We start from the raw sequence: 19,923 nt of genomic DNA, 5'->3' as shown, positions 1-19,923 counted from the left end.
TATCAGTAAAAAAAAATTCTGAACATCATACTTTTATTTTTTGCTGAATTCTGAGCATCATACTACTCTTAGTAATATTACTATCTTTTAATCAAAACTAATTATTTGTTTTTCTGAACACCATACTACTATCAGTAATATTAGTGTTATTTTTTAATCAAAATCTTAAAGATCTCTTCAAAAAAAAATAATTACTATCTTAATATTTTGAGTTTTATTTATGTTTTAAAAAGTTAATTTAAACATGTATAAAAAAATTAACTTTTTTGAGAGATTTTATAAATAAAATAAAATATTTTTTGAGTGTTATACATAAAAAATAATAAGTACAAAAATAGTCATGCTAATTTTTTAATCTAAGATTATCTTCTACCGTTTTAGTTGATTTTTAACTTTTTTTTTTTGTTAGTTGAAAAGTTTGTTTAGTTATACGTTAAATAAATTGTTTAAAGTAGTTTTTAGTATTTTTTTAAACACTACTTTAAGTAGTATTTTTTAAACTACTAGTTTTTATTTTTTATACTTTATTCCTCTTTTATGCTGAAAATATTTATTCAAATTATTTATTATCTTTTTTAAATATGTTATTTATGTAAATTTGAATTTTTCAACTAGTTTTACTAAACACTTATATTTTAATAAGTTAGTTTAAAAACTTTTAACTATAGCTAATTTTTTTCCCGCTAGTTTTGTTCAAAATAGCCTCAATGATCTTTTCAAAGTTTTTTTTTATCAAACTCCTATAATAAAATAGGTTAGATTTGATAAATTTCTTCATAATTCTTGAAGTTGATTTGATATAATTTCATTAAATTTATTTATCATTTTCTCTTAAATAACACCATTTTACTAATCAAAGACATCTAGTATATTTAATCAATTCCCAATCACATATATTTTTATAATAAAGACGAGAACATGGAAAAGAAGATAATAAAAATAAGTATTTTTCCTTGTTTAAATGTTTGGAAATTTGTTAAATTAATTGCAATTTATTATTTCAAAAAGGCTTAAATATTTTTTCGTTCATGCAATTTAATGTTATTTTTCATTTTTATTTCTGTAAAAAAATCATTTTAACCCTTGTAAAATATGTTTATTTTATTTTTTATCCTTAAAACACTTTAAATAATATTTTTTTACTGTCTAATACACTTATTTGTACTGTTTAAAAGTATTTTCTAAAAAAAATTGAGAATGAAAAATAAAATAAAATAAATATTTTATAGGGACGAAAACAAAAAAAAAAATTGAAAGAACAAAAATAAAAAATGGTAAATTGCAAAAACATGAAATGTATTTTAACCTTTCAAAAATACGATGACAAGTACATAGAAATCACCTTTTGTGTTATGTTTTCTTTTTTATGGTGATGAAACTTTAATCTTTAATCTATAAAAGATGAGATCATGGAAAGAAAGTTGATGAAAATAAGTTTTTTTTGCTTGTTTAAAAGTTTGAAAAATTGTAAAGAAGTTACAATTTATCATTTGAAAAATACGATATGGCAAAGGCAATATAAAACTCTCCTTTTCTGTTATGTTTTCTTTTCTATGTTGTTCAAATTTTAATCAATAATTTATAATTTATAACAATTATAATGGGGGTTTATTTTGGTGTCCATTTTTTTAGATAATTTTACCCTTCATTTTTATTAAATAACTACCATATTTTGTCACAATTAATTTTTTATTTAGCCTTTTTCTGTCGTTATAGTATGAACTACACGGAGTGCCTCTTTTTTTTTGCTGAAAAAAAGTAAATTTTATTGTATTAAAGGCTAAAATATACTTTAATCTTTTATTTTATTGTAAAAATCCATTTTGACTTTTTAAATTTTAAAAAAATATTTCGATTCGTTAACTTTCAAATTTAAGTCAATGTTATCTTTTTATTAATATGGAATTAATGTCGCTAGTGTTGTTTAATATCTCACACTAGTTATGAAACACATTTTGTGGTGGGTTATAAACTATCAAGTAGTTAAAAAGATCTGAATGAATCTGTTAAAAAGACAAAAGGATAACAAAATTATTTAAATGCTATTATTTAAAAAGAATGGTCTAATTGGTACTAAACTCAAATTTTTAAGCTAAAATCTGGGGTTCAAACACAGGATTTAAAGGAGAAACTCCATCAACGTGGCAAACCAAGTTTTTTTTTTCTTTCTAAAGATTGGTAGTCAACCGAATCAATAAATATTTCATACCAATATATAATAATAATAATTAAATAAATAAATGATTTTAGAATATTTTCTTAAACAATAGTATTTTTAAAAGTTTTCATTACTTATATATTTGATTTTTCTAACTATTTACATTTTAATCTATTATTTTTCTATTTACTTATATTTACATTATTTTATAATAAATTATTAAATATTTAAAATAAATTTATAACCAATATAAATTATTTATCATAAATTTAAAATATAATTTATATGCTTTAAAATAAAAAAATTTATTCTAAATTTTACTTATAATATAATGATCAATTTAAAAATATTTTTCTTATTATAAATTTCAGTTTTAAAACTTGTGAATGGATTTATTTGAAGCTCCCGGTCCTATCAAAGTTATATCGTTCGATTATTATTTAAAGTTCTTGAGCCACATGCATAACCTAGATCCCACCAACTCCATCTGTATAAAAACTGTCACAAACATGAATGCACTAAGGAGCACATGCCAAATGAATATAATTTACTTGAGTAAATACGGATTTTTTTTATCCTCATTATATTTTATTATTTTCTAAATCTGTCAACAGTACTCCCTCCAAAATTAAATATAAGAAGAAGAAGAAGAAACTGTTTCACGCCAAAATAAATTTTCTCCTTGTTTTTCTTCTCTCAAACAAATCATAAAAATTTAATATTTTTATCATAGTTCCTTCCACTCCATCTTCAACTCAAATAAAGGAGTAAAACTGAAAAAGTTTTTGTTGGCGATTTATGGCCATGTTACTCTATGTGGCCTTAACCGTGGCCTCTCATCTTTTAGATAGAATCACTTTGAGCTAGATTCTCTGGCTGTGGTTCATATGTTTAAGGATTGTTGCTTCTGACACCTTTTAGTTGCTTCCTAGACCCTTTTCGAATTTGTTTAGCTTCTGGATTGGTCATTCTGAAAATAAAAAAAATAAAAAAAAAAGATGCGTTTTTTAATGTAATTGACCATTCTGGAAGCCAAAAAGAAAATGCAGGAAACAACAAACTTGATTGAGGTTCTTGATCTCCTTTGGGAGTTCAGAGTGGAAGGCTTCATCTCGCTAACCAAGGTCATGTAGGCTTCTATGTATAGCATCTCCTTCTCTAGCCTTATTGTTGAGAGATTATGCCTTAGGTTGTTCTATTGCTCGCTTTGTTGTTTATCTTTGTTATTCCCTCACATTATAAAAAAAAAAATGTAAACAAAACAAGTTTTGAGTTTAATTTGAGTTATCTTTTATTTTCTTTTTATCAGCTTGAGTTATCTTTTGTTAATAAATTATTTTTTAAAACTATTTTTAAATATCACTATAAGTCTAACTTTATAACATGTATTAGCTCTAGAACGACTTTCTCCCAAACTTTATGTTGTTTAAAAAAAAGGTGGAAGATCAACTATATCGCTTGTAAATATGTAGAGTTTGAGCAAAAAGGCAAAATATAAACTGTAATCTGTCTATTGTCTTTGGATGTTATATTATCTACTGTCTGAAGAAATAAAAGATCTATTATCTATTATCTAAAGAAATAAAAATCCATTATTTATGATTTTCCTGATTCCCTTTTGCTACAACAAATTATCTATCGTAGTTTGCATTTAGATTAATGTAACATACCAGAATTTGGCTCTATTCTTAGCAGGAAAATAATACATGGTTTCTGCAGGAACTTCACATTCTCCACCTGAATCTGGAGTATCAAAAAAGGATCCTGTGTTTGGCCAGTCACGTTCATGATTTCCACGACAGTGTGAATTGAACCGAATATTTTTAGTGTAAGTTATATTTAATGGATGAGATTTAATCAGAAAAAAGATAAGATCAATTATTTTAATTAAATATTTATCTTGCAGTAAAAAAATAATAATATTTGACTATCTTAAATAAATTTAGTTAAAAAATTAAGTTATTAAATTATAAATACAATAAAATAACTGTTGGAATAGTTAAAAAAATATAAAATAATATAAAAACAATAAAATAATGATTTATTTAAAAAATAATTATAAAATTAGATAAATATATTGACATAAAATTAAAAAAATATAAAAATTTATAAACTAGTATTTTAAAAAATGTTACTTTAAATAAAATTTTAAAAATATTAAAAACTATTAAAAAAAGTTTATTTATCCAACAGTCAAATAAATTTTTTAAGCTTATAAAAAAACTAAAAATTAACTTAAATGTATTGTCAAATATAATATTTATCTTATTTTTTATTGCAATAATATTTTTCTTATTAAAAAATATTTAATCCATTTTTAAATTTTAAATAGCAGATATATTTTTTAATCAAATTTTACTTAATAGATAAGTTTATCGTATATTGACAAAAATATGAAGTTTTATCCTCTTTTGTAATTCAAATACTGGAAGTGGGTAATGGATCTTTAGTGTGACTTTTTTTTCCGTTAATTGTATAAAAAAATATACTTAATTTGCTCATCAAAATCATTCTCTCTACTTTTATTTTGTCATCATTCACTCCATCACTATTGACACTTTATGAATGCTCAAATGCGCATCGTAATTTAAGAAATCAATCACACACATTCATTTTTGCTTAATTATAGACGATTTTTGTGACATGCAAGCAAGAATGGATCCACTTATTTCTTTCACTTATATATGCATAATAAAAAAATTGTCTTTATAAAAAAATTGATATTATTCCTATAAGATAATATTTTAAAAATATATAAAAATGTAAGAAATAAAAAAATTGATATTAATTTTACTATTTTATTATTTTAGTCCTCTAATTTATTTTTTATTCAATTTGGTTCCTTTAGTTTTTAAAAGTTCAATTAGGTTTTTTATTTTTTAAAATGAGTTCAATTTGATCTCATTTTTCCTCAATCATCTCCAAATATTTTTTAAAAAATAAGATTAAATTGAATGAATTTTAAAAAATAAAGGTGTAATTAAAAATTTCAAAAATAAAGAGCTTAAATTGAATCTAATATATATAAATCAACAAATCAAATTCAACCTTTTAAAAATAAAAAGGACTAAATTGAACCTAAAAAATTAGAGGATGAAAATAATAATTTAATTTTTAATACTCCAACTCCTCTAATAGACATTCAATGAAACACAAAAATTCATTTATTAACTTATACTACATGTTTTCATTTGAGTTATATCATCCCAATTCTCAATTAGAGCAAGAAATAGATTGAGAGAGTTTGTCATTTAAGATGTTTCTTTGCAATTAATTTGTGAAGAATAAAATATGCAATCATATAAAAAAAATGAATGATTGAATGATTATTTGGTTACATATATAAAGAGAGATATTTTTTTAAATAATAATGAAAATGAAACAATCACATGACATTTTCAATGAAAATACATAAAATACAATTGTAATATATAAAAGTTTAAGTATTTTAGATTTTTCTTTGATCATATTTTGTAAAAACTTGTGATATATATTTTTTAAGAAATATTATAAACTATTTTTTGTCCCTATTAAAAAAAATTATTGGATCTATCACTACATGCAAGAAAGACGTTTGATGTTTTGATAGATGATTCGGATAATTAACATTTTGAAATATTATATTATCAATATTTTATATAAATATTTACGAGTATATATTTTTTGGACGATTTTTTGTTTATATAGTCGGTCCCCTAATAATTGAGTTGATTAGAGTTGGAAAAACATAAATCTAATAATTGAACCAATCAAAATATTTTTATTTGGATTTTGAAGTAAAAAAAAGGACAATTAACGGAACTAATCTAGTTAGTTTTGTTTGGATTGTCAGATTAATCAGATAAATTTAATGTAGTGAACACTCCTATTTTTAATTTATGGTCCAGAACCTCGGGAAGTTTAAGCATGGGGTTTTCTGAAAGCCTTAAAATGGACCCAAGAGTTTGGCCTGTTATATACTTAAGCATGGGATTTTTTTTTATCCTAGATAAATAATTCCTTGGTGAACCAATTTGTTTTTATTTTGTCCAAATTGAACAGTCAAACAGTTCAAACAAATTGGTCTGAACTGGTATGAATTACTCCGGATTGCTTTAAACTGGTTCAAACTTTTTTAAGGGTCATTTATTTTGAAAAAATAAATTATTTATTTTCACTTTTAAGAATGATTTGATTGTATATTATTGAGTACAAAGATTAAAAAAATCTTTAATGATAGTATTTTTTAAATATTTTTACTTAATTCAGATTTTTTTATTGACTGCCTGATTCTCGTAATATTGGTTATATAATTTTTAAAATAGAAAGAGAATATTTTGATCTGAAATAAGTTTTTATATAAAATGAAGTCTGTTATCAATTTGGGAAAAAGATAAAAAAATTTATTTTTGTGAAGTAAATTGAAAGGGAAAAAAACTCAAACAAATTTGTTAAGATAAAGAAATCGATCGTCCACAAATTACCTCTGCTAGGTAATTTTTTCACTTAGTAATCATTGATTTTAAATTTTGGTGACAATCACGATTAGTGAGAGAAAGCTTTTTTGATTGGTATTCAGAAAAGAAAAAAAAAAACTTTGGTGATTGGTGCAAGTTTAAGTAACTAGGTCTAAGTGGGTACAAAAGTAGAAAAAAAACAGAAATCACACAGATTGGCATGTCTTAGACTCGAAGTAGCGTGTTTGCTTTGAAGGGATACCGAATTAAGTTTTTAGCAGTTCACTGAAGTGCTGTTTTTTACAGTTCAGTTTTTTAAAATTGAACTCTTAGACAATGCAGTTCAATTTTTATTTGAAGTAGATCAGTTTTTTCAGAGGTAGTTCTGAACAGTTCAATATCAATTCAGGACAGTTCAATTTATTTTGAACTAGGACAACAAGATCGTATGTTCACATCTAAACCTTTGATCATTTTCTAAATTGTATTTATTACTTTATTACAAATGAAATGAAATAATATACTTTTTCTAAAAAAATATCATGGTAATTAGAGAAGTCTAAATCATTTTTCATTATAATAACTAAAAAAATATATCATTAATTTAAGTCCAAGAATTAATTAAGAAGCTATTCTCACTCTCTCTTTTTCTCATTTGCAGTTATCTTTTTTCCTTCCTCTTTACCTTCTGCATCATCTTTCTCTCTTCTTCTCCTTTTCTCATTTGAAATTATCATTTTTTCCTTCTTTTCCCAAATTTGAAATGTTTGTTTGAAAAGGAAAATAGAAAAAGATAAAAATGTGAGAGAATTGGAGAGAGACAACTTGGGATGTGCAATAAATAGTTACACACAGAACAACTATTTTACTAAAAAAAATATATGAAATCTCCAAAGTTTTTGTCCTAAGCATGCTCTAAAGTTTCAGGAAGTGAAACTGGAGTCAGTTCGTGAAAAAAAAAAGGTTTCATATGGAATTTCCTTAACGGAGTTGATGACAGAACCCTAACTAAAAAACAAATAGAAGTTTAAGAATTCAATTGAAAAAAATTATTTAATTAGGAACCCGATTAATAAATTTCGATTAGTTCAAGAACCTATTGAGTAATTCTCAAATTCTTCTCAAGCTTTTGTAGATTGTTTTTGAATCTAGTATTGCCACCTTTACGTAATGTTCAGTTGTTGTTGTTTTTTATCTCTTCCAATCAATATTATCACTTTTTGCGGGTTATAAACTCAATATTCTCAATCTCTGAAAACTCTTCAGTTAATATTCTCAACCTACAGAAGCATCATCATTTCCCTAATTACACTTCTAACTTCTAAGTTTCAAGTTTTTTTGTATAGATCTAACGCACTCCTTCTAAATAAATTACTAAATTAACTTTTTTATTTTAATTTATTTTTAAACTATTTAGTAAGTCCTGAACTATTTTTTTTTTAAATTAGACCATTAAATAATTTTTTCAACTAAGTTTCTAAACTTGTATTTATTTTTTATTTAGGTTTTTGTCATTAACTTTCCTTGAGAAAATAACAGTAGGAACCTAATTAAAAAAAATAAATATAAATTCAGGAATCCAATTAAAAATAATAATTTGAAAATCTAATTAAAAATTCTCATATAGTTTAAAAACTTAGAAATTAATTTAACGAAAACATTTATTGGTACAGGTCGATTCTTTAAATAATTTCCATATTTAAAAGAATTATTTTTTAACTTTTTTTCACCAATAAAATTTGGTTCACATTATGTCACCTGCCATGCATACGAAATTAAGAGTATATCTGATTTAAAGGATGAAAATGAGAGGTAAATTAGATTTAAGAGTAAAATATATTTGGAGTTGTTATAAAATTTAAAAATTATTATTTTTGTCTTTATGATTTTTTTTATTAATTTAGTCTTTATAAAAATAAAACATATTTTATTAGTCCTATGTGATAACTCTAGTAGACATAATTTGATGTAAGGGATAAACTTACACGTATATACCTGCAATTTGATTACAGATCATTTAAACAATTTGTAATGTTCAAAACTCTCAAAATGAATTTAACAATTTTTTAACTAAAATCCCAAAAAATTATAATTTTTTATTAATTTCTAATATTCTTATGAGTATACCTGAAAAAATGTAGAAAAGAAAATAACTAAACTGCTAGTCAAGCCAAAAATTGGTTAAAAAAGAGTTACTTCTGATGACAAAAATATATTTTATTTTTAGAAGGATCAAATTAATAAAAAAAATGAGGATAAAATTAATACTTTTGACATTAAAGAAACTCAAACATATTTTACTCTTGAATTAACATAGAATACAAAAGGTGTGATTCCCACTAAAAGTAATACAAAATTTATTTTCAATATAATTTTTATTTTCCCTTATATGTGTGTTTAGTAGAAATGAGAGAAATAATGTTAAAAATAAATTTTATGATTTTTTATAATATTCACACTTTTTACATTTTACTTTAATTCAAATATTTATGAGTGCTCGCAGGTTGGTTCAAACTAGTTTTTATCAAATTTAGGATTTAACCAAATCAAATTTAACTGATTTGATTTGGTTTGATTTTCATAATTTTTTTAAAACTCAACCCATTCATGAATGATTTGGTTCGATTCATATCAATGGGTTATTCATTTAAGTTTTTTTCTTATAACTACTATTTTATATCATGATTAAGTAAAATATATAATATAATTAACACAATATTATCAAATGTCTCAAAGTAGTTAAATTGATTCATTTAATACCATCAACATAATATTTAAAAATAGATTAATATAAATTAAAACAAAATATTTTGCAATGAGATGTATTGTAATCGTCGTCTGAATCACAAATATTTTCTATAAGTTAATCTCTTACAGTAAACTTTACTACAATCAGATTTGCTACAACTATACGTTAAAAAATTTTAGTACTAATAGTGTCAATGCCCATAAATTAACACTACTATATATGCCCACAAATATTTTTATTTTATTTTCATTTTCATAAATCTAAACCCATAAATTAACTCGTATATATGCCCACAAATATTTTTATTTTATTTTCATCTTTTCTATTTTCTTCCTCCAAATCAAACACATCCTATAACAAAACCATGGGAAGCATGGAAAATTAACTGAAAATAGTGGGTTGAAAATGAAAATATGGATAAATTGACATTTGCATCACTACATTTAGAGAAATGGGTGGTATCCTCATTGAGCACACAGAAAGCAAAGTGTCTCTCTAACCTCTGCAAAAGTCCAAGGTCAGTCTTTCCATTAAACCCTAATTTCCCAATCCCCTTTTCCTCCTTCTTCCACAACACACTTCGCTTCAATCTCTGTGGTGGGTTAGATCATCGTTTTTCTGCAAAAAATTTGTTCTCCGATTCAAAAATTTAAACTTTTGCGATGTTAGTCTGTGGTAGTGCACTAGTGCGCTTTGTTTCTTGGGTTAATCGATGCGATCGTGAGAGATAAAATTAGGGGATGGTTGGAATTTTGGGTGCGATACTCAGTTTAATTTCTTCGAAGAAAGAAATTATCGAGCTTCGATTTAGGGTAAATAAAACAATAATGTGAACATGTTCTGATGGGTTTGTTTGTTTTAGATGGATGATACTACTCAAACTCCTAAAGTGGTTAGACCTGAGAGATTTTGTTTTGTTTTGTTTTATTTTGTGGTTGAAATGAAAATATAATTACTGGATTCTGAAACTTTTTTTTTATTTGTTGTTCAATGAAAATACTTAGATGTGCTTACAAGTTTCATTTGATGTATGCAGGTTGCACGGTTTTAACTGCTTAGGCTTTTGTCTTCAAAATTAAAACTGTGCAACTTTGGTTGCAGAGTCATAAGTGTTAAGTTGTGTATGCATGAAAGTGGGCTTGAGTTAATTGTGCCTCTTGTATGATGGAATCCCTTTGGAAACTGTTGTACTTGCTAGAGCCTGCGCCTGTCACACTTATCATTACAGCTGTGGCTGTGACATTTGGCGCAGCATTTCGAGCTCTAAACTATGGGAAAGAAATGGAGCATAATCGTGACTTATGTGAAGCATCGATTACATTGGATAGGTCACAGGCATTGATGATCCCGGTGATGAGCTCTTTTAGCTTGCTTTTGATGTTCTACTTGTTCTCATCTGTCTCGCAGCTTCTCACTGCATTCACTGCTGTTGCTTCCGCATCCTCTCTTTTCTTCTGCTTGTCTCCTTATGTTGCCTATTTGAAGGCACAGTTTGGTTTAGCGGATCCATTTGTTTCACGCTGTTGCTCGAAATCTTTTACACGACTCCAAGCAATACTATTGTTAGTGTGCTCTTTCACTGTGGCTGCTTGGCTTGTTTCTGGTCATTGGATACTGAACAATTTGTTAGGCATATCTATATGCATCGCGTTTGTAAGCCATGTGCGTCTTCCAAACATCAAAATTTGCGCTATGCTCCTTGTTTGTCTATTCGTGTATGACATTTTTTGGGTTTTCTTCTCTGAAAGATTTTTTGGTGCAAATGTCATGGTATCAGTGGCAACACAGCAAGCATCAAATCCTGTGCACACCGTTGCCAATAGTATCGGTCTTCCTGGGTTGCAACTGATAACTAAGAAATTAGAGCTGCCTGTAAAGATTGTTTTTCCAAGAAATTTGTTGGGTGGTGTTGTTCCTGGAGAGAATGCGGCAGACTTCATGATGCTTGGTTTAGGAGACATGGTATGACATTCTTACTGTCTAAGATCTCTTACTGTATGAGAACATGTCCTTAACTGTTTCCAAGTTTTAGATTGTCTTTTCATTTGGTTACTTTCATATGAAGTAGTATGTTGTGTTGGATTTACTTTGTAAAATCATTGGAACTATCGAAGACTGCATGTTACTTGATTTAAATTGATTTTGGCTGTGTGAAATGCTGTGCATTTCTTTCTTTTGTTCTCCTGCTGGATCATGCCTTGCTATGTTTGATGTAGGTTGGATTGACATTTATTATGTTTATGATTTTGAATACCTCATGGAAATTTTATGCAAGAGCAATAAAAAAGAAAGATATAGCCCTTGTTCACTGTACTCTAGTTGTCACTTTTCGATGCTGTAACCTCCCTCCTCTCCCCTCCCCTTTTCTTCCATTTCCCTGCATCAACTATATTTGATTGAATTTTGAACGGGTTCTTGTGCTGCATGGTGATTTGATTTGAATGAAAGCTATGCAGTAGTTATATTGGATATAATATGATCAATGCTTTTTGTGTGCTCCATCAATTACTGTGTTTATAATATCATTACATGTGCTATATAAAATAAAATATCATTACAATTCTGTGTCAACCTAAGCTTGCCAAGATTTTAATAAATTTTTAAAATTCTGATTCTTCAAAATTTATGTGTTTGTTGCTTTATAATATTTGCTCATCTTTTGAAGGCTATCCCAGGCATGCTACTGGCTTTAGTCCTCTGCTTTGATTATCGCAAGAGCAGGGATACAGTAAATCTCTTAGAATTACATTCCTCAAAGGGGCACAAATACATATGGTATGCGCTACCCGGGTATGCCATTGGCCTGGTAACTGCTTTGGCAGCTGGTGTCTTGACCCACTCACCTCAACCTGCACTTCTTTATCTGGTACTAATTTATTTCTATTTCTTCTTGTCATAATACTGGTTTCTTTTATACCTCTACTTTCTTTGACCTTTATTCATCATTTATTCCAGAATTTCTGTTCCTATTATCTTATTTTATCAAGGGTTTTTATGTTTGTGTGATCATGAGTCATGAGCAGTGAAAGCATTCAATACACCCTATGAAATGCTTAAGTTACTTAAAATTTAAAAATGCAAGTATAAGATGACTTTTGTGTTTTTGATATAATAATTAATACATGCTTTCTTTTCTGATACAAACATTCTATTTTTGACTTCTTATCATGTGCTCATGGGTACACAATAGAAAATCCCTTTATTTATATATTGGGAAACTATGGTTTGCATAGCAGATAAAAGAAAGTAGTCACAGTGATTGCTTAATATAAATGATTTTAACTTTGTTATTTCTCTTTCTAGTCTATAAGTATGGTATATCAACTTGAAGAATTGCCATCTAGAAATTCAAACTTATGAGTTTGACTTGAGTATATGATTTTACCGGGTTAAACTAAATAGGTCAAAACTGGAGATTGTTCCTCCATCCATTATCTACGTGAAGTGATCATTGTCCGTTGGATGGATCATAAAAGCTTGCTTCTTACTTTTACCCTCCCTTTTGTTACCAGCACTTGTAGCTATGATATTGATAGCCTTTGTGTATAACCCTTTCTCTTGTAAAAGTGGATTTTATGTCCCTGCTAGGTGCACTTAGCAATAAAAAGATACATTTGCCAGGTTTGCATTGGAGCGGTAAACTGAAATTGTTGAACATTTTCTTACAACCAAATTCTGATCTCAGTAGGGAGAGATTCTTGGTTAAGTATGGTGTATATTGAGTTTGCACACTGAGCCATTTGGATCATGCAATTAGTTTGTCATATGTTTTCTAAGATCCAAGTCTGAAATTGTCAGAACTACTTTCACTTACTAATGGCCAGTGCATAAACTACATGGTACATCAAATTCATGTCTATCTGTGTATTTTTCAAAAGTTAACTTGCTTGGCTGAATTTCAAACTATGTGATACCCAATCCATTGTTCTGACTCCCATGATTGTTAATGGTGCATCATTTTTAAGGACTTGCATATTCATCTTATGTAATGAAAATATCCTATATGAATAGTATTTAAACTAACCTGTCTCATTTTGTATTTTCAACTCCCTTGACCATGGCACCGACATTAATATCTCTTGATTGATACAAGGAAATCCTGGGGCTTTGACACACATAAAATGAAAACTAAGCTTACTCCTGGCATAAACTTAAGTTTATATATCAATTAGTGAAAATTTTAAATTACTCTTGTAAACCCTGGTAACTGCTCTGGCAGCTGGTGAAATTTTTAAATTTTATTGGTTTCACTTTATCGATGTTCCTTTTCTTGGTTTATGTAGGTGCCTTCTACTTTGGGACCTGTAGTTGTGATATCTTGGATGAAAAGGGAGCTATTTGAGTTGTGGGAAGGAAACACCCCAAATCTCAATGATAAAGATCGCGAAATAGAAGTTTAGTCTAGGGACTGGTGGTTTATAGCCAAATAGAAAGTTGTAAATTTACTGAGAGTCTTTAATCGTCAGACTCACCAAGAAAATTTACATTAATTGTTCACTTTGCTGTCTTGATGTTTCTATTTATATACCATACATAAATTGGGGGAAAGAAGTTTATAAAAACTCTCCTTCGTGATAAAAAAAAAAGAAAAAAAATTACATTCTTAATGTAGAGACGAACCTTAAAGACACCCAGTGCTTAGGGATAGTGATAATGACCGAAAAATACATTTTCTACTATATAAAGTACAACAATTTGGTACAGCCTTGACTAGAGGGATATGGTGAAGTTGATCAGTAACGAAATTCATTTATATAACGTGCCAGAAAGTATTTGATCGATGAAAGTTATTAAATTACAAGAAATAGTAGCCATGACAAGACAAATGTGACATGGTTTGAGGAATTTCATCAGGAAGTTTGTTTCTCGAGAGATCCAGGCTTTTCAAAATGTGTCATTTTATCAATATCTTTGCCAACAAATTTTGGGGCCAAGTTCAACGATTGCCACTCAGGCTAGAAAAAGAAATGTTACTTAACGAATAAAAAATGTTAGATGTTAGAATTATTTCTTTTAGTATAATTTTTGTCTAACTAATCAAAATATTAATATAAATATTATAAAACTATATTAACAAGTTGATTTTGTTGAGGTGATAATGGCAATACAACAAAAATTTCTTGAAATCATGATATCACAAAACTTATGGATTTACACGCGCTTACGGTGCGATACATAATGAATGAAATCTAATATGATATGGGGTATTATCTAGTGGATGAAATTTATCTAGATTTTGTTACATTTGTGAAGATTACCTCAATGCCACAAAGAGAAAAGAGAAAATTATTTGCACAATGATAAGAATAAGCCACAAAGGATGTAGAACGTGTGTTTGGAGTGCTCCAATCTTAATTCCCAATTATATGTGGTCCATCACATTTCTAGAATATAATTTATGCACATATTATATTGCATAACATGATTGTCAAGTTATATTTGTGAAGATTACCTCAATGCCACAAAGAGAAAATTATTTGCACAATGACAAGAATAAACAACAAAGGATGTAGAACGTGTGTTTGGAGTGCTCCAATCTTAATTCGTAATTATATGTGGTCCATCACATTTCTAGAATATAATTTATGCACATATTATATTGCATAACATGATTGTCGAGGACGAATGACACACGTATCAAAATCATATTGATTATGATAATAAAGATAATGACATGTCGACAAAAGAAGTATCTTTGGGTGCTCACCTTAATTTCAGATCACCATACCTCCAAAGGAGAGCAAAGGTTCTTGATAGAGATAAGCACCGTCAATTTTAGAAAGATTTGGTTGAGGATATTTGGGAACATTTTGGAAAACAAAATAATGAAAATTAACTTCATGTAATGTTATGTATTTTCCATCATGATGTATTTTTTTCATTATTTTTAACTTATTATAAAAAAATTGAATAGAGTAAATTTTCATTAATTTTTAACATTTAATATTTTTATATGCAATAATTCAAAAATTGAATTAATTATTTTATTTCAACCATAATTAAGTGAAAATAAAAAAATATAAAAGTGTGAGTTTTTTTAAGTTTCTTATCATTTGAGTAAAATTGTGTATAAATTTCTTATGAGTGACTTTATATTATTGATATTATGGGGATTAAAAAAATATTTTGATTCTCATAAAAAAACAACTTATGAAATTCACTCAAAGAAATTCTAGCTGGAGATGCTCTTATATACTAACATTTGATATTGATAACATGTCATTTTTTTCTATTATTAGCATAAATAAAAAAATTATTTTCTAATATTTTTAATTTTTAATAGTCCAATAAAGGCTAATACAATGTCACATTCTTTTATGCAATACAATGTCACACTGTCACACGTAAGTATATGGCACTATTCTTTTTAGTGGAGGGAATACATCCGGTCAATAAGTTGTTACTGAATGCTCCATGAGCCATATCATGCCATTATTCATTTCATATTATTTTTTCATGCCCATTTGTATGTGCATCACAAACCTGAATTCAGCAACTAAAAGGTGGAACTATACTGAGGAATGGACTTGTTTTCATTTTATGACAATGATTCATACATGAAAGTAATTTGGAATTGATCTTAATAGTGTTTTTTTTTATAAAAAAAAAACAAAAAACTAAAGCTATTCTCAGTAAATGATCAAAGATTAATCCCTTTCCTAAATATAAAAATTACTCAAGTAATACTCTTTTTTTTTAAAGGAACTCAAGTAATAGTCTATGAACTATATGTTGGGCGGGTTAGTTTAACCTTTTATCCACTAGGTCAACAACAATGAGACAAGAAAGCATGTCTGTAGTGAAATTAATAATTATACTAGATTTGATTAATTGGATCTCAATTGCATAACTTCAATTTTATGCTCATGAATCCTGGAGCAGTTCCTGAAAATGTCTTGCAGTTTAGCAATGAAATGATAAAGGTATATCTCCTGAGAAGTTATTGTCATGCAAATACAATGCTTCAAGATCAAACATTGTGCATATAGAATGAATACGTTTGATGATTGCTTGGTCGTGTAAAAGTTATCGTACTGCCAATATATAACTATTCAATTCTAATAAAAAACATGACAACGTCATCATGTGATGAAATAGAAACAAGCTATTGTAATTGAACACAAATTATTTTTATAGGGCCCATCAAACAAATTCCAACTAAGAGATTTGGGATTGTTTGTATATTATTCATAGAAAATAATTGTGCTCTATAGCACCGCTGTTTATATTAATTAGTAAGATCGTGGATTGGTTGGTCTGTCTATTTTTAGTTTGAGTTTCGTCACATTATTTTGGGAACGCACGTATATGTTCTGGTTATTGTTCTTATGGAAATGCTAAAATTGCTGGGAACTATGTTGCTTTGCTAAGTATAAGTAACCTAACAAGTAACAACATATATGTGCTTTTAGTTTTAACTCAGATAGTATATATCTCTTCCTTTTGTATATTATGGCCGTTTTGGCTGCTTAATTTTGTGACAATATATACATGATGGAAAGCTGGATCTTCACTTCTAATGAAATGGGTTAGGTCCAGAAACTCTTCCCAAAACTACAAAGGAGAGAGAGAAAATAAATTAACTTACTATTATATCTTTAAAATAATCAAATAGAATTACTATATACGTTAAGAATAATTTAGTTTAATTAGTCAAAAAAATCTCTTTCCTCCATTTTTTCTCTCCAATTTTTTACGTAGAGGGTACAGGGGGAAGAGAGATTTTGTCTCCCTCTATGTCTTCCCCCTTTCTAAAATTTTAAACTAAAAAATAAAGATATATATATCAAAACCATTATCCTATTTTTTTTTTCTCCCTTTCATTTTCTTCCAACAAAATAGATGAATAAAAATGAGTAAGAGATTGTAGGAGGAGTTGTTATAATCGCTTTAACATACACACAATTGTTTTTGTCCCCTGTAGTTTTTGTGACCTACATCTATCCCTATAGTTTTAATTTGTACCATTCTTCATCTCACGTATGATTTTGGTTGCCTCTTCTGGGGAAAAAAAAATCTTATCCTAGGTTTGTTCTAGGGTTTGTACGACGTTTTGATAACAACTTAGCATTCTAAAATTATATATGCCAAATGTCTAACAACTAGGTGATATCAGAAATCAAAATATAATCCCAAATTGTATAAAACTAATAATATCAAACGGAAGCAAGGATCCCATATTGTATCACTACTTTTTATTAAACATGTACTAATGTGTAGAATGATGTTTGTCATGTCTAGGACCATCTATATATTTCCAACAGTCATCCTGCGTTGAGGCTAGTGATCAATGAATCACACACACATATATATATCTCACTCACGATGTCGTTGCGCTGAATATTGCATATTTAAAAACGAATATATATTTTGTAATGATTGAGGACCTTTCACGATAGTTTAAAAAAAAGAAGCAAAATATAATGTAATTCAGTTAATCAACATTATAAATGCCATAAAATCTAGCTAATTAAACAAGTGCAACATGCAGGTAGCTGAGAGCAGGGTGATTCTGGGGTGGCAGCATATCCAAGATATATCCCATCCGGTGCAGGTGTTATCGATTAGTTTTTCTTTATCTTAAAGCAATCACTAACTTTAACCCTTTCACTTTTTTGTTAAAAAATAAAAGAGGAACATTAGAAATAATGAATCTAATCTAATAACACATAATATAAAGTTACTTTTTTTACCATTCAAATATTTTATATTTATAAATAGTTGACACTCTAAAATTTTGGTAAGCGCGCAACAAAACTTTAAGATTTATGGTCAATTTGATTTGATGGAAAAGGAAAAGAAGAGTTACGAAGGGAAATAAAATATTTCAATTTTTAATAATTTTACTGTTCGGAAGTTTCGAAAAGGAGGAAGGAAGAGATCAATAAATTAGAGGATTCAATTTCTTCCTTCCAATTTGAGCAGAAAAAGAATAGAAAGTTTGTAAATATATAAAAATTAAATTACTCCCATATATCACTTTTTTTTTATTTGATCAGACATACATGTTTTTTATTTATTTCCTTTCAATTTCTCTATTATCTAATAATTAACTAAAAAAATCACCTCCTTCTCATTTTCCCCACTATCTTTCTTTTTCTTTCTTTCTTAAACCACACATACCATATGGATTAGAATTTTTTTTATGAAAACTTATCAAGTTTGTAGAGTACTCAAAAGTATATAATCCTGTATAATGTTTGATACTCAAGTATCTTAGACCCATCACGTTAGCTTAATATTGGGAGTAGCTAGATATTCTCACTTTTTATACGAAGTCTTAGATTCAGATCCCATTATTTGATTGTACATAAAAAAGCTCTCAATGATCTACATAATAGTATCTTATTAATTAAGTTGCAGTAAGAGAAATATTTTATAAAGTTGTAGTGTATGTTATAGAAAGAAGAGTTTAATTACTCATTTAATTCTTATAATTTTTAAAAATTTATCTTTTAATTCTTATATTAAAAAATATCCACTGTAGTCTTTACATATGATTTTTAATATTTTTTAATTTCTATATAATATTTTTTAGTTTAGATCACCTAAACTCATAAGAACTAAAATAGATTAGAAATAATATGTATAAAAATTAAAAGGTAAATTTTTTACAATTATAAGGATTTAATGAATAATTGAACTAAATTTTTTTATTTAATACTTTTATAAAATAGTAATAAAATCAATAAAAATATTATAAAAGACATAACATTATATACATTTGTTTAAAATGCAGGTTGATATGATTCCATTAAGTTGAATATTATTCTTTTCTTTCCAATATCTTTGTTCATGGTCAAAGAGTATGGTTATACTCAATTATTAAATATGTAAATGTAGCAAAACATATTAATACAATCGGGAGGGTATAGAATATGGAACAACTTTGACCCAGCTCGATTTAGAATTTTTCTTGTGCCTCACTTAAGATTCCTTATATTATTAATTTGGGCGTTTCTAGTTTCCTGTCCATTGTGTATACTTTTTTTTTTTAACAATACGAATACAACTTTGATTACACAACAAATTAGAGAGTGGAACAAGACATATTAAATCTAGAAAAATTGTTTTATAAAAAAATGTATAGAATGGCAGAGAAACGACTTTAAAAGACAGAAAATTAAAAGAAAATGATAGTAACGAATAACGATAGAAGGTAAAATGTTGGGGAAAAGTGGGGTGTTATTTATCTAAAAAATTATCTATTTTCTACATTATATTTATAATCTCAAGATATTGCTGATGCATTTAGAATAGTACCAATGGGTAATGCATTTAGTAAGTATTCAAAAAATTTACTCATAAAGAATAATATATTTATTTGGGATATGAGGAATTACTCACAAAATTTGCGATAGGAATAAATGTGGGTACGTGTAATTTACTAGTAGAGCTGTGTGTGTACGTATAGTGAGTTTTTTACGAAAATGAGAAGCAAACGAGTCATATAATCATATATAGATAATTAAAATAAAAAATTATTAGTAATCATAGGACCACTTAAAAAAAGTTGTGTATTATTTTTTAATCTTAATCATTCAAATATAACTTAATAGCTTATATACGTAATTCTCATT

At 27.2% G+C, this 19,923-nt stretch overlaps 1 protein-coding gene across 2 annotated transcripts; it reads left to right on the top strand.

Moving 5' to 3' along the window:
• The first annotated feature begins 9,733 nt into the window (after nt 1–9,733).
• On the top strand, nt 9,734–13,918 carry LOC114371989 (signal peptide peptidase-like 1). Of its 2 annotated transcripts, none has more exons than XM_028329346.1 (4): nt 9,734–9,860; nt 10,380–11,305; nt 12,009–12,209; nt 13,627–13,918. In XM_028329346.1, the coding sequence occupies exons 2-4, from the start codon at nt 10,505–10,507 to the stop codon at nt 13,741–13,743; spliced, it is 1,119 nt and encodes a 372-aa protein (XP_028185147.1). In that variant the 5' UTR covers nt 9,734–9,860; nt 10,380–10,504; the 3' UTR covers nt 13,744–13,918. The 2 variants fall into 2 exon arrangements, with proteins under 2 accessions (XP_028185147.1, XP_028185148.1); XM_028329347.1 differs by having other exon boundaries at nt 9,844–9,940; nt 13,627–13,905.
• Nucleotides 13,919–19,923: the final 6,005 nt, after the last annotated feature.

The sequence above is a fragment of the Glycine soja genome, chromosome 10 (genome assembly GCF_004193775.1).
Source record: "Glycine soja cultivar W05 chromosome 10, ASM419377v2, whole genome shotgun sequence".
Classification (NCBI taxonomy): Eukaryota; Viridiplantae; Streptophyta; class Magnoliopsida; order Fabales; family Fabaceae; genus Glycine; species Glycine soja.
This window is presented reverse-complemented; position numbering and strand designations above follow the sequence as displayed.

What these genes read in the sequence shown, in the direction of transcription:
- LOC114371989 (XM_028329346.1), top strand. Translation starts at nt 10,505, where the DNA reads ATGATGGAATCCCTTTGGAAACTGTTGTACTTGCTAGAGCCTGCGCCT. An exon ending in TGCTTGGTTTAGGAGACATG is followed by an intron (nt 11,306 to 12,008) that starts GTATGACATTCT and finishes CATCTTTTGAAG; the next exon opens with GCTATCCCAGGCATGCTACT. An exon ending in AACCTGCACTTCTTTATCTG is followed by an intron (nt 12,210 to 13,626) that starts GTACTAATTTAT and finishes TGGTTTATGTAG; the next exon opens with GTGCCTTCTACTTTGGGACC.